General features: G+C 38.2%; 1 protein-coding gene across 3 annotated transcripts in view; it reads right to left on the reverse strand.

Annotated features, from left to right (window-relative positions):
- The window catches only part of ncapd3 (non-SMC condensin II complex, subunit D3), a 121,329-nt gene that overhangs the window by 55,495 nt on the left and 49,584 nt on the right, over positions 1-16,250 (reverse strand). For all 3 annotated transcript variants that reach the window (XM_061964467.2, XM_061964451.1, XM_061964458.2), the window contains exons 22-24: positions 15,809-15,901; positions 15,475-15,713; positions 7,538-7,617 (exon numbers count right to left, since the gene is read on the reverse strand). In XM_061964467.2, coding sequence (XP_061820451.1) covers positions 7,538-7,617; positions 15,475-15,713; positions 15,809-15,901 — 412 coding nt within the window. The remainder of the gene's footprint in view (positions 1-7,537; positions 7,618-15,474; positions 15,714-15,808; positions 15,902-16,250) is intronic.

A 16,250-nucleotide genomic window follows, 5' to 3' on the forward strand; every position in this document is an offset into this window, starting at 1 on the left:
TAGAGGTTTTTTAATATGTTTTTGGTGTTGTTACAGCCTACAAACAGTTTTGCACAATAAAGTGATCAATGGAATTTCTGGCGGTACTCCTTAAAGTGTCACAACAGAAGTTACAATAATTTAATAGTGTTGACGAACATTGTTTTTATCAGTTGTGGCAGCTTGTTGTCACCTGTCACTCAAAGTTGCATTGCAAAATTCTAAATAACAAATTGTTACGTGTTTATTTTGTTTAGAGGTTAGACTGGATTTTATTTTGTGCGCGGGATAGGTTTGCCGTGCGTACCTTATATAATGTAATGTAAAATTCTATACCATGCATCCAAAGAACTCAGAAAATGTTTCCCATTTGGAAACTTTATCCTGTAGCAATGGCCCCTCAGGTTATACTTCCAGTGTTGTGACCTATGTTACAATCTGTCACACCAAAAATATACCTTCTTGCTGGCTACTTATAAATACTGTAAAACTCCAATAGGTTTGGAACCAACTGTGTCCGGATTGTAGTCATCAAAATATAATGTCAACGTTGTGGCTCGGAGAGCAAACGGAGGCGACAACAAGTAAGCTAGCTATATAGTCAGCTAACTAGCAAGCTTGTTTTGGTACCCCTGATCGTTTCCCTGTCTTGAAACTCAGTGCGGCGTTTAGGCAAGAAGAACAGTGAATACTTGCGCCTAAGGCAAGCATCAACAAATTTTGTTTGGACCATATTTTTATTGATATGCGTGATATTTTGACGCATAAATGATTATAAAATTAGATTAGATTAAATTAGGGCAGCACGGTGGAAGAAGGGTTAGTGCGTCTGCCTCATAATACAAAGGTCCTGAATAGTCCTTGGTTCAATGGGCTCGGGATCTTTCTGTGTGGAGTTTACATGTCCTCCCTGTGACTGCGTGGGTTCCCTCCGGGTACTCCGGCTTCCTCCCACTTCCAAAGACATGCACCTGGGGATAGGTGGATTGGCAACACTAAATTGGCCCTTGTACGTATGTGAATGTTGTCTGTCTATCTGTGTTGGCCCTGCGATGAGGTGGTGACTTGTCCAGGGTGTACCCCGCCTTCCGCCCGATTGTAGCTGAGATAGACTCCAGCACCCCCCGCCACCCCGAAGGGAATAAGCGGTGGAAAATAGATGGATGGATGGATGATTATTTAAAAACGCGGACTTCCGCGTTTTTGCAGAAACTTCACATGCATGATTTTTGGACAAAATTAAGTCTTATGTATCACAGTGCAGTATGCAGTATTTGTCTTATTTTCTATTATGTTGTGGCAATCAACAAAACATTGTTACCAAGTGAGACTACTGTTTACGGGTTAACAGTAACTGACCATCTTCCCTGTAACTGCTGAAGAGAGGCACCCCCAAAGCATAAAGCTGCCACCGCCATATTTGACCGTGGTAATGGTGTGTTTAGAGTGATGTGCCCTCTTAGTTCTCTGCCACACAAAGCGTTTTGCATTTTGGCTAACAAATACAATTTTGGTCTGGTCTGAACAAAGCACATTCTTCCACTTGTTTGCTGTGTCCCCGACAAGGCTTCTGGCAAACGTCTTCTGGTTTTCTTTGAAGAATGGCTTTCTTTTTGACACTCTTTCATAAAGACTACAATTGTGTAGTGCATGACTAATAGTTGTCCTGGGGACAAATTCCCCCACCTGAGCTGTGGATCTCTGCAGTTGGTCCAGAGTCAACATGTGCCTCTTGGCTGCATCTCTGATCAGTAATCTCCTTGTTGGGTCTGTAAGTTTCGGTAGACGGCCTTTTCTTGGTAGGTTTACAGTTGTGCCATACTCCTTCCATTTCCGGATGATGAATTGAAGAATGCGTTGTGAGATGTTCAACACTTGGAAAATCTTTTTATAGCACATGCCTGCTTTAAATGTCTCCACAACTTTATTCCTGACCTGTCTGGTGTGTTTGTTGGACTTTATGATGCTGTTTGCTCCCCTATATTCTTGATTAACCTCTGAGGCCGTCACAGAACAGCTATATTTGTACTGACATTAGAATACACAGGTGGATAGTATTTTTTTCAGTAGCAATCATCAGGCAACCTCTGAAGCAATTTGTTGAACTAAAAGGAATTTTGGCTGAATACTTTTACACACCACACTTTTCAGGTTTTTTATTTGTAAAAAATGTTTTGAATCATGTTAAATTTTCTCACAATTTCACAATTGTATACAGTCGTGGTCAAAAGTTAAGTTGACACCAAATAAACGTCAAACGTGGTAAAGGAATGGCTAAATCAGGCTAGAATTAAGGTTTTAGAATGGCCTTCCCAAAGTCCTGACTTAAACGTGTGGACAATGCTGAAGAAACAAGTCCATGTCAGAAAACCAACAAATTTAGCTGAACTGCACCAATTTTGTCAAGTGGAGTGGTCAAAAATTCAACCAGAAGCTGGTCAAAAGTTTACATACACTTGTAAAGAACATAATGTCATGGCTGTTTTGAGTTTCCAATAATTTGTACAACTCTTATTTTTTTGTGATAGAGTGATTGGAGCACATACTTGTTTGTCACAAAAAACATCCATGAAGTTTGGTTCATTTAAGAATTTATTATGGGTCTACTGAAAATGTGACCAAATCTGCTAGGTCAAAAGTGTACATACAGCAATGTTAATATCTGGTTACATGTCCCTTGGCAAGTTTCACTGCAAAAAGGCGCTTTTTGTAGCCATCCACAAGCTTCTGGTTGATTTTTTGACCACTCCTCTTGACAAAATTGGTTCAGTTCAGCTAAATTTGTTGGTTTTTTTGACATGGTTTCTTCAGCATTGTCTACATCAGGGGTGCTCATTACGTCGATCGCGAGCTACCGGTCGATCGCGGAGGGTGTGTCAGTCGATCACCAGCCAGGCATTAAAAAAATAGTCCTAAAAATGAGCGATCATAAATCTTCACTATGACGTCACTTTTGTCACTTGATTGACATTCACGGCACCCGAGGGTCTTCTGAGATGACGCTGGCTGCTGCCAGCTCATTAAAATTACCGACTGGAAGGCGAGAAACACTTTATTTCAACAGACTCTGGCGCCGTATCTGTCGTCAAAACTCCAAAGTCCGACTGCACAGTTGTGCTAACAAAATAAGAGTCTCAGAAAGCTGGCGTGCACAAGCTAGCAAGCTACGGAGTTGGCCGACAATGTATTTCTTGTAAAGTGTATACAAAGGAGTACGGAAGCTGGATAAATAAGATGCCAAAAACCAACCACTTTAATGTGGTATTGGACAGAAAGGAGGACTTTTTTTCTCCTCCATTCGAAAATGCGGACGTTATCAGCACCACTGTCTGATTCCAATAAATGCAAGTCATCAGAATCAGGTAATACACCAACTTATACTGTATTCTTGTCTTCATGAAAGAAAGGAATCTATATGTGTTAAACATGCTTGTATTATTTTTAAACACCTTTAACTTGTTAACAATATTAACTATATGTGTTAAACATGCTTGTATTATATTTAAACACCTTTAACTTGTTAACAATATTAACTATATGTGTTAAACATGCTTGTATTATCTTTAAACACCTTTAATTTGTTAACAATATTAACTATATGTGTTAAACATGCTTGTATTATCTTTAAACACCTGTAACTTATTACCAGTATTAACTATGTGTTAAACATGCTTGTATTATCTTTAAACACCTTTTACTTGTTAACAATATTAACTATATGTATTAAACATTCTTGTATTATCATTAAACACCTTTAATTTATTAACAATATTAACTTGTGTTAAACATGTTGCATTATCATTAAACACCTTTAACTTGTTAACAATATTAACTATGTGTTAAACATGCTTGCATTATCTTTAAACACCTTTAACTTATTAACAATATCAACTATATGTGTTAAACATGCTTGTATTATCATTAAACACCTTTAACTTGTTAACAATATTAACTATATGTGTTAAACATGCTTGTATTATCATTAAACACCTTTAACTTATTAACAATATTAACTATATGTGTTAAACATGCTTGCATTATCTTTAAACACCTTTAACTTGTTAACAATATTAATTATATGTATTAAACATACTTGTATTATCATTAAACACCTTTAATTTATTAACAATATTAACTATATGTGTTAAACATGCTTCCATTATCAATAAACACCTTTAACTTGTTAACAAAAACATATATTTCATAAATAAGTAAATATAAATTATATATATAAATGAGGTAGATCCCCATGACTTGATCAATTGAAAAGTAGCTCGCCTGCAGAAAAAGTGTGAGCACCCCTGGTCTACATGATCTCAATGGGGTTTAAGTCAGGACTTTGGGAAGGCCATTCTAAAACCTTAATTCTAGCCTGATTTAGTCATTCCTTTACCTCTTTTGACGTGTGTCTGGGGTCATTGTCCTGTTGGAACACCCAATTGCGCCCAAGACCTAACCTCCGGGCTGATGATTTTAGGTTGTCCTGAAGAATTTGGAGGTAATCCTCCTTTTTCATTGTCCCATTTACTCTCTTTAAAGCACCAGTTCCATTGGCAGCAAATCAGGCCCAGAGCATAATACTAATACATAATATTGTGGCCAAACAGCTCAATTTATGTTTCATCTGACCACAGAACTTTCCTCCAGAAGGTCTTATCTTTGTTCATGTGATCAGGAGCAAACTTTAGACGAGCCTTAAGGTGTCGCTTCTGGAGCAAGGGCTTCCTTCTTGCATGGTAGCCTCTCAGTCGATGGCGATGCAGAACACGCTTGACTGTGGACACTGACACCTGTGTTCCAGCAGCTTCCGATTCATAGCAGACCTGCTTTTTGGTGGTTCTCGGTTGACTCTTGATCATCCTGACCAATTTTCTCTCAGCAGCAGGTGATAGGTTGCGTTTTCTTCCTGATCGTGGCAGTGACAAAACTGTGCCATGCACTTTATACTTACGACCAATTGTCTGCACAGTTGCTCTTGGGACCTTAAGCTGCTTTGAAATGGCTCCAAGTGACTTTCCTGACTTGTTCAAGTCAATGATTAGTTTTTTCCGATTGTAACCGAGTCTAATGACTGCGTCACATGAGCCCTATTTAAAGGGGCTCAGAGAAGTCAACAGGTGTCGTCAATCATAATCATTCACATGAAGTTAAGAGGTCATGCCATGAAGGCAATTTGAATTGATTGTAACTTTTCTACATCACCAAAATTGATAATGTATGTTGCTGTATGTATACTTTTGACCCAGCAGATTTGGTCACATTTTCAGTAGACCCATCATAAATTCATAAAATAACCAAATTTCATGAATATTTTTGTGACAAACAAGTATGTGCTCCAATCACTCTATCACAAAAAAATAAGAGTTGTAGAAATTATTGGAACTCAAGACAGCCATGACATTATGTCCTTCACAAGTGTATCTAAGCTTTTGACCACGACTGTAACACTTTGTGTTGTTCTTTCACATTAAATTTCAATAAAATCGACTTATGTTTGTGGTGGTATTGTGACAAAATATGGAAAAGTTCAAAGGGCAAGGTGCTGTATTTCAGAAAATATATGCAAGCCTAAAAAAATCCTTCCCAATGTATTCGGTATTCTATTCTTTAATGTCGGTAGCACTTGAGACACATTCTGATTTTTGGGGACAAAAATTGTGCTTGTCACTTCCAAAAGAGCCTAAAACCATGTTTATACACAAAATGCTTCAATGACAGCTTCATACTTACTTTGGGTACAACTTTTTTCGGCGTTTCAGTCCAAAAATCACAGAATGCTCAGGGATTAATTCATTATGTCCTAATGTTTTCAGACTGCGATGACACGTACAGCTGCAAGTCAACTTAAAAAGCAGAATTATCTGTGCAACCGGTATGGACTACAGATACCATATATTCTGTAGTCACAAGAACCTTAGCAAAATGCTAAATCCTCCTTTTTTCAGGTTGCTCTTGGCTTTACTGCCCTCACGTTGTCCTAATAATTTGTTGATGTAACATTGGGTATATTGATTATACAAAGGTAAAATTGACTGCTCCAGTATGATTATTAGGGCTGTAATGATTAACAGTATTATTGATAAACTGCGACAAAACTCCCGACGGTTAATATTTCCATTTCAAATTAAAATGATAAAACTGCGATAGCTAACCCCAATATGATAACCTGGTGATACAGCTCATTTACTGGTGAAACAGGTTAGCGCTAGTGGCTGGGTCGCTAGGTAGGTAAAATGTTAACATGAATATAAGAGACATTAACGTCTTTCCCCATTAAGAAACGATACACTAATCTAAATTTGTATGAAGACATTGCTGTCTGAGCAACAAATATATTCACTTATGTACTGTACAATGAACATAGAGACTGTGCTCTCTTGGCAGAGTGATAGATCTATAAACAAAGGAATATGACACAGAAGTGTCTACAACAGGAAGCGAATCCGTTGAGCAGAAGGTGCACTCATTTTACCTTTATCATTAAAAAAACACTCCAAAATCTTTACAATTAAAACAGAAGAAGATAAACATACTTGAGAAGTCAAAAATAATATGTTGCTAAAAAGCCAGATAAAGATTAAACATTTATTCCACCAAGAAATTAAATTGTCTATTGTATTTTATTTTATTTATTTTTAATAATATTGGTTATACGTTTTCAGTAAGTGTACTTTTTAAACCACTTCAATAATACTGTGATAATAATAACAGTGATCATTTTGGCAACAACAACTGATATGATATTTTCATATCATTACATCCCTAGCTGATGATTAAAGGGGAACTGCATTTTTGGGGAAATTTGCCTATCATTCACAATCCCTATCTGAGACAAAAACACATGTCTTTCTCTTTTGTATTAGGGAGGGGTGCTATTTAAAAAAAATGTATATCTATACATGTTAGTATGAAATATGGTAACATACACGGAATAAACCATAACACCATAATTTAAAAATGCATGTTTTTCCATTTCTGTATGGTTACGCTTATGCGAGGTCCTCAAAGTATGGCTAGGTGAACACAATCCTATAACTTAAACTTGATTTAGACCCCCTTAGTCCTTCTCTCTTTTTTTACAGTGTTTTACCTGCAAGCCCAAGTTTCATAAAAGTGCTACTAGGTAAACTTGTTGTAAACCCCGCCCACAGGCACCCGCCCTTCCACGACAAATTGCTGACATTATTTTGAAACCACAACAAAGAAGCAAATTTAAAAAGCAATAGTTTAAATTAAAAACCTGTGGAACACACAAAAACAAAGGTGTACAAAAAATATGAAGATTTGGATTTGAAAACATGTCAATGATGTCATGAAACAAAGTACCCTCCAAAAATAATGTTTTTTTATTTTTTTATTTTAATGTGTACATTTTTTGTTGCCAAAACTTGTTTCGGTGCCAGCACAACTTTTTCTACAATTTAAATTTTTGGGGGGATACCAAATCTTCCTGGCAGTGTTCTGTCTCTACAGAATAATAGGGCAAAAAAAGTGCAGTTCCCCTTCAAGCATTCATATATCTGTTTGTGTCGTGTACAGCAAGCAAAATGAGATTTACCTGGCGTTAGCTGGCACAGGATCAACAAGCATCACCATGAAGCGGAAGAAAAGAGAACCTTTCCATTTCACAAACTGCTCCTAAAAATACACAGAAAAAAGCCAATTGGAGAAAAACAGATGACACTACAGTGTATTACAGTTAGAAAGGGTGTCAAAATTGTTTATATTTTCGTATCAATCGTGATTCTTACTTGTAACGATTCTTAATCGATTAGAAAAATTCAAAAATCGATTATTTTATTTTATTCATTTTTTTAATCTGTCCTGTCCAGCCACTCAGGCATGCCATAAAGTAAATTTAACTTTTTGTTGATGTAACATTACGAGAATAAAAGAGTTGTGGTCTGTTGTAAGAATTGTCTTGTTTGTCCATCCGTGAGGTGCTTGAGTCACAAGAGTTGCTAATATGTGTTAAACTGGCCACTGAAATAAATGAGTTGTGTATGAAGTAAGCTCAGTTTTCTCATTAACATGACATGGTGTCAGAGTTAAGGAAAGAATGGCAAAGTTTTGGCCCCCAGAGACAAATAATTTAGCTGTCCAGCGGAGTAGCCGCTATGGAGGCAGCGTTTTTCTCACTTTTGGACCATACAAGACCTCTTGTTCCAGTTTTAAAGACAGAGACGACTCGATGATGGAAACTTTCTTAAATTATTACGGCCGAGTCCTACAGTTGTATTAGATTTTTAGTGCCTCTGGACATCGTATTTCAGGCTTTTTAATGTCAATAAAAGGCCTTAATTTTTCAAAATCTATTTTATGACTTGTAATGCTTTTTAATATCCCGCGGAAACCCTGCCCACTCCACATCAGAGGTGAGAAGGTGGAGCAGGCGGACTCTATCCGGTTCCTTGGCACTCACATCTCCAAGGATCTGACATGGGCACTGAAACCCTCCAAACTGGTGAAAAGGGCCCACTAAAGGATGTTCTTCCTGAGGAAGCTGAGAAAGGCGAGTCTAGCTACTCCACTGCTCAGACAATTCTACAGGAGCACTGTGGAGAATATCCTCTGCCAGGGCTGTACGGTGTGGTACAGCAGCTGCACAGCTGTCCCAGGTGGTGAAGGTGGCACAGAAAATTGTGGAAGCTGATCTACCAGACTTAGACGCTGTGTACGCTGAGCTTATGCAGAGAAGAGCAAAAGCCATCTGCATGGACAACAGCCACCCTGGACACTCATTGTTTGCGCCACTGCCATCAGGGAAGAAGTACAGGACCATAAAAACTAGGACAAATAGGCTGAGAAACAGCTTCTTCCCCAGAACTGCAACCTCTAGTGCCCCCCCCCTCTCAACACACAGACACACACGCACTTCCACCCTCTCACAAACATACACATCTACTCTATACACATACACCCTTTAAATACCGTACCCCTTAATCCCAACCTCATTCAGACATCTCATTCTATGACCCGCCCTAGTGCAATAAACCGCAATGTGCAATAACACTATTTATGAATCAACTGCTACCTCACACTGCTCCATCATGTCATTATTTAAATATTATCTACTCACTACGACACTTTAATTTTTACTTCATACTTCACATTTTTTACTCAGTTTTACTCTATTTTTAATCTTTAATATCTGTACTGTTTATATTGTACTGTACTGTTTTAAGATGTTGGTTCGTCTCGTTTTGTTTCATCTTGTCTTATGTTGGGAATAAGTTCCACCAAAATGTTGTTGTAGGAATACAATGACAATAAAAAACTTTGAATTTAATCTACATTGTGCTTATTGTGAAATGGGGTAATGTGCTGTGGTTCTGATATTGACAAGTAGAAATTACTTGAGTCTGTTAAAAAAATAAAGAGAGAGCTTCTCAAGTTGCCACTGATGTCCTGTTTGTACATTCTTCTAACATCGAAATCGTTCACAACACAAGCAGATGAGATGTGTTGTGGGTGTATGGATTTTCTTTCTAGCTTTAGCTTTGTAGTTTAGATGTTGTTTCAGAATCAGAATAGTTTTATTGCCATTGTTTGAGAACGGGTTCACAAACTAGGAATTTTTCTTGGTGCAATCGTGCAACATAAAACACATAACACAGATTTGGTAATAACAAGAGCTGTAACTGAGCTATCAGATCTTGTTATAGACTTAGAAGGAATTCAAAGGAGCTACTGTTAGGAGTTATTGTTCATGTGCCTGATGGCCGAGGGGAAAAAACTGTTCAGGTGGCGGGAGGTGTGGGTCTGGATGGACCGTAGTCTCCTGCCTGAGGGGAGAGGGGAGAATAGTGTGTGTCCAGGGTGAGAAGAGTCAGCTGTGATCCAACCCACACGCCTCCTGGTCCTGGAGGAGAACAAGTCCTGGAGGGATGGGAGCTTGCAGCCAATCACCTTCTCAGCAGCACGTACGATGCCACAATCAAGTGGCCTTCTCAACAATGTTTCGTTCAGAACTGGGCGGTTGAGTGTTTTGTGGGATGAATGAGCAGTACCGGACACATTATTTTTCCAAACAAATGTTTTTCTCACAGTGAAAGCATTTCACTCACAAGTATGTCAATTTTATTTTGCATTTAACAGCGGATTCCGTGTAATTGGCCAATCATGTGATTAAATTCGCAATTATGTGAACGCAGAAATCAAATGGCCTTACTTTTTTGTTGAGTTTAGTGATTATTGATTAGGCATATTATTGCTGTGTCAAAAAGTGGCAAAAACTTCTAGCAGACAAGCTTTTTTCCCATTTATTCGCTCACTTATCCATTTCATCTTTACAAGCTCAGGAATTTGCATGCAAGTTACGTGGCCCATTGTTTTTTTACGATTATAATATTTTTATGATGTAAGAAGCCAACATTTTCATAAAATTGTTTAATTTGTCCTAGCTACAGTGGAACCAGTTTAAATCGACATCCATTGGATTCCTAACGTGCATCGACACTAGCATTTAGACATAATCAAAGCTACCTGCTGCCTGCATATTTACCTTTGACCTTGTCCAGATACATAAGGAGAACATCTGATAAAGGATTTTTTAACCTGACATTGCTTTCCTCCATTTGTGCAACATTTAACAGGGTGCACATAGTTTGTTGTGAAAAGGGATGAAAGAACAGCAGACCAAAGGATGTTTGGCTTTCTACTGAAACTTTGAAGCTAAGTGGAAGTTCCTTTTTCATTCTCCTATTCTTCTTACTTTGTTTTTATTAATTTTCACAGAGACACAAATCTGCTTTTACAAAATCATCATTATAGTTCACAAGTTAACAACAATACTACATCACATGTTAACATACACTGAACGACTTTTAACAGAAATTACCCCTTTGGATTCTAAATATTATGTTGAAAAAAGTGGTCTTCCTGGTGCATGCCGATGTCAGTTTAAAGCTGCTGTATGTCATGAATAGGTACAAGTTCCAACAAGCTGCAATCTGCCCTCTTCCTAGTCCAAAGTAAACTATGCCCCACTAATACACACGCTTGAATAACGTTATGTTACAAAAGCAGTGTTTGGAAAAGTGTATTATTTTACTGGGTTAACAGGTATCTAACAAGAACCATAGCATAAATAACTTCATTCGTAAAAAGCTATTTTGTGTTTGTGCACAGCGACACACACCACTGTGATTGACCGCTACAAACACTCTTCATTTTATTCTTCCCAAACGGCAAAGTATTTATATATTATACGTACTCATACGTGCACAAAAAATAAGACATTTTATATTTAGAACCATAGGCCAATTCTTTGGTGTAAAAAAAATGTACAAAGGTTTTAGGCTGCCGATACCGATCACCACGTGTATTAACTGTAATTGTTTTTATTTCTTCATGGTGAGTGCTATTGACAGTAACAATATCAACACACTATTTAAAGTAGTTCCTTATTTCATGCGGTTGTTTGATCAAAACAAAGTCAATAGTACACAATAACTAAACAAAAGTAAAAACTATGATCTACTATTCTTTTAAATCCTTTGGATTTTGCTCTCCTTATGTGTCCAGGGAATTAGTCCTTGAAATTGTAAACAACAAAAACGACAAAAAACTGATTTTGAGAAGAAAAAAAAAAATCTATCTAATCACTTTAGCATTGATCATATACTGATGCCAGCCTTGGAATCGACACCACCAATTTTATGGATCGATTCGTCTTTCCATTACATGTACGCCTGGCCACAACACACTCCAACAAAGCACAACAGTTCTATACAGTGTATTATCCTCTCTCAATACTTTTAATAATCTACTTTAAGGGTGGGAGGTATGGCCCTAAATCTATGTTGCGATATACTGTACACATGCCCGTAACTACCATATACTTTTTATTTTTTTCAAGTGACAAAAAGAAGATAATATGAATAAGGGCAATTTTTTTACTTTGTGTAGGTCATTGTGTGCGCTGTACATCACCATGCGGTAGATCATCCTTTCTCAACATAAGCTCTTTGGTCATGCGCAGCCAGCTACAAATCCAGACAACAACGTAAACCAATAAAGTCCACTTTTACTTTAAACATCATCCGATGCGAAATGTGCTGACAACATAACATTAACAATAAATCATACTGACGTTACTAATGTTGGTTTTACATGAATACATCCGATGTGAGAAGCTGTTGGTAAAAGACCGTTGTCATGTTAGTCAGGTTCTGTTCACAGAGGGCAAGCCCGCCCCACTCTAAACACAGAACACGCACTGTGCGCAGGACTTCTCCATCCGTGGGAGGCCCGTTTTGCGTGAAAAACCACATGTCAAATGTATACTATTGGATGACAAGATTTTACAAAAAATGCATTCCTAGCAACGTCAAGCTCTATCACTGATAAGAATTTTCCCTTAGACTTTTGGCGGCTCTCGTGGCGCACGTCATTAGTACTTGTTTTGCAAAGCAGAAGGTCTTGGGTTCAAATCCCTGCTGTTGTTAAAATTGTAGTAAGGTTTATAAAATGATGTTTTAATGCTGTTAAAATTGTTTAAAACGCTAAACTTCAGCATATTACTAAAAAAACTGACTTTTAGAAATCATGCTGATTGTCAAAGATGATAGATAATATTACATGTAATAGTTCAAATACCTCAAGGAAAGCTTTTGTTATTTTGGAAATTCATTGTGTTGATCAAGGTAATATTTATCCATCCATCCATCCATCTTCTACCGCTTGTCCCGTTCGGGGTCGCGGGGGTGCTGGAGCCTATCTCATCTGCATTCGGGCGGAAGGCGGGGTACACCCTGGACAAGTCGCCACCTCATCACAGGCCCACACAGATAGACAGACAACATTCACACTCATATGGTGCTGGAATACACATGATTTCAGCCTTTCAAAGCTACCCTTGAAACACCAAGGCCAGAAGCGCTACAGCTGGTCAGGCACCTGACCGGCCCTGGAACAAAGTAGGGACTCCGCAAAAGTGAGGAAAGAACGTTCCAAAGAAAACTACATGCTTCCATCTGTTGAAAAGCTCTATGGAGATGATGATTTCATTTTCCAGCATGATCTGGCGCCTGCCCACAGTGCCAAAACCACCAGTAACTGGTGTACTGACCATGGCTTTACTGTCCTCCATTGGCCTGTCAACTCCCCTGACCTGAACCCCATAGAGAATTTGTGGGGTATTGTGAAGAAGAAGCTGAAAGACCCCAGACCCAATAATGCAAATGAGCTAAAGGCCGCTATTGAAGCATCCTGGGCATCAATAACACCTCAGCAATGCCACAGGCTGATTGCCTCCATGCCACGCCGCATTGATGCAGTAATCCGTGCAAAAGGATTCCCAACCAAGTACTGAGTGCATTAATTGACATTTTCAAATGTTTGATTTTGTTTTGCTGTTATAAATCTTTTTTTTTTTTTACTTGGTCTGAGGAAATATTCTAATTTTTTGAGATGGTATTTTTGAGTTTTCCTAAGCTGTATGACATAATCAGCAATATTAGAATAATAAAAGGCTTGCAATATTTCAGTTGATGTGTAATGAATCCAGAATGTGTGACATTTTCATGTTTTTAGTTGCATTGCAGAAAATAAAGGACTTTATCACAATATTCAAATTTTCTGAGACAGTCCTGTATAGACAAATGTGTGCCTTTCAAAATCATGTCCAACCAACTGAATTTACCACCTGTGAACTCCAACCAAACTGTAGGAACATCTTAAGGATGATCAGTTGAAACAGAATGCACCTGATCTCACTTTTGAGCTTCATGGCAAAGGCTGGGAATACTTATGTAAATGGGATTTATTATTTTTTTATGTTGAACAAATTTGCAAAACTTTATTAAAAAATTATGTGGTATTGTGTGTAGAATTTGAGAACCAAAATTAATTTACTAAATTTTGGAATAAGGCTCTAACCTAAACTGTGGAAAAAGTGTAATACTAGTAGCGTGGCGCAGTGGAAGAGTGGCCATGCGCGACCCGAGGGTCCCTGGTTCAATCTCCACCTAGTACCAACCTTGTCATGTCCGTTGTGTCCTGAGCAAGACACTTCACCTGGTTAGCGCCTTGCATGGCAGCTCCCTCCATCAGTGTGTGAATGTGTGTGTGAATGGGTAAATGTGGAAGTAATGTCAAAGCGCTTTGAGTACCTTGAAGGTAGAAAAGCGCTATACAAGTACAACCCATTTATCATTATCATTTAATACTTTCCAATGGCGCTGTACCTCTTGAAATTGGCTGTTGGAGTGGAACGGTGAAAGCGAATGTATAGACATTATTGGGGTCGTCAGGTGGGCACCCTGCTTTGTCTAGGTTTCATTGATTGAAGCCCAAACAACTTCAAGAGAGTTCAATGGTGTACCCAGCGTCCCAGGTACACCCCCGTCTGTGATATACGCTCGATATCCCTAAGTTGGCTCTGCATGGCAGGGGCGTCCTTTCTCCCTGAGCCAGGTGAACACCTGGTCGCAAACCACCTGTCTCTACTTTACTGTTTCATTCCTTTAATCCAGAGCCAATGCTGCTTTTAAAAAAAATAATTGTAATTTTTTTTGTGTGTATTCCAAACTATATAATGTAATGTGACTCCTACATTTATGTGCACTTTATGTTATACTGATGTGATTTCCTTTGTGTGCTTAGTTTTACAGTGACTTCATTGTGCAGACAAAGTATCAATAAACCACCATTAAGTTGTTTTTTTCAAAGGACTGTATATTTGGCAAACAAAATTTCAACATTCAGAGAGGGCAGAATATTTACGATGAGCAGCAACAGTTGAAAATAGAACAAAACGATATAAGAAAATAATTGTGTTAATACGGAGAACACAAATGTGTTTTTAAATATATTCATACGATTTGTTCAGCCTTTTTAAAAGGAAAACATAAGCATCATCTGTGATTAATAATCATGACGTCGGATTTATGATTACAACATACTGGCAATCTGGGGGAAACCTTGTACACTTCTGCTCTGTTGAGCACATAATATTCTGTTGTTTGGATACTTCATATTAGTTGTATTTGTTTTTTTGCCTTAAAAGCGACCCTGTATCCAGGTACTTAATTCCAGAGTTTATAAACAATAACAAAAATGACAAAATATTTCTGATACATTTTTTTTATCTAACCACTTTGGTCGACACAGATACAGCAACTTTTAACAGGCACTTTTTAACAATCAGAAGAACACAACGGATGCAGGACTTAACGAGTTGGTCGCCATAAATTGGTTGTCAACCTAATCAGGTTCCACTGTAAAACCATCCATCGGTATAGCAAAAGGAAAATATGTTAGTGAGTTTTTTCAACCATCCATTCATCAAAACTTCTATGATATATACTACTGAATACAAATGAGTCTACCAATACATACCTTGCTACATTATTTGTGTTACAAAGAATACCGTGTTATCCCTTTCTTCTTTTTTTTACAATTTCATCAGTTTGCATCTTTTACTTTGATAAGAATTCATATTTTTGCAGAGCGTCTGCAGATTTGGTTAAGTGTGTGTTAAACTCAACCCACCTGGAGGAGGTTGGTCAACATGATGAGAGTCTGCTCCCTGATGATTGGGTCATTGTCTCGAAGGCAGGCAGAGATGTTGGGTATATAATGATCGACTTTGTTTGTGTATCGAACACATAGATCACACATGATCACCACCACGTTGTTGCGTAAAGCCACTTCTGTACCGACCTCCAGCTCCCTGGCCCACACGGGAAGGTACTTCTGTACCAGGTCCTCATGCTGCAGACACAGCTTACCTGATCCATCAGACAGAGAGAATAACATAAAGCAATCCCACTTACTCTTTGTTGTGAGAAAGAACAGGTCTAACTGAATAAGAGCGCTTGTTTACCCAAAGTGATGACGCCATGTGCTCGGACTCTGGTAGGCAGAGAGTTTGCTTTGAATTGAGACAGAGGTACTGAATTTGGCAGTTCATCCAGGTCTGTCAGTGATAAAAGAGTAGACGATGTGTTAGCTGTCGACTGTATTGTTACAGTTTTAACAATATTACATAAAAACTTTTCTTAAACAGGGAGGCGCTGCGCTGCAATTTCTGCTTTAAAATATGCCACGCCAAATGTGGCGATTAGTATTACCACCGTTGCTTCAAACTTAGGTAAACATTTAAATAATAAGCATTCAGATCTGCACAAGGAGTTATTAAGAATGACAGGTAATAATGTAGTTCTTACACCTGTCCTGCTGTACGGCTTCGGTGCAGACTGTAGTCGGGGAGCACTGGGCAGACGTTCCTTCCAGGGTCGATGTTTTCGGGTAACACCCTTCACTTT

Source organism: Nerophis lumbriciformis, linkage group LG02 (genome assembly GCF_033978685.3).
Source record: "Nerophis lumbriciformis linkage group LG02, RoL_Nlum_v2.1, whole genome shotgun sequence".
NCBI lineage: Eukaryota > Metazoa > Chordata > Actinopteri > Syngnathiformes > Syngnathidae > Nerophis > Nerophis lumbriciformis.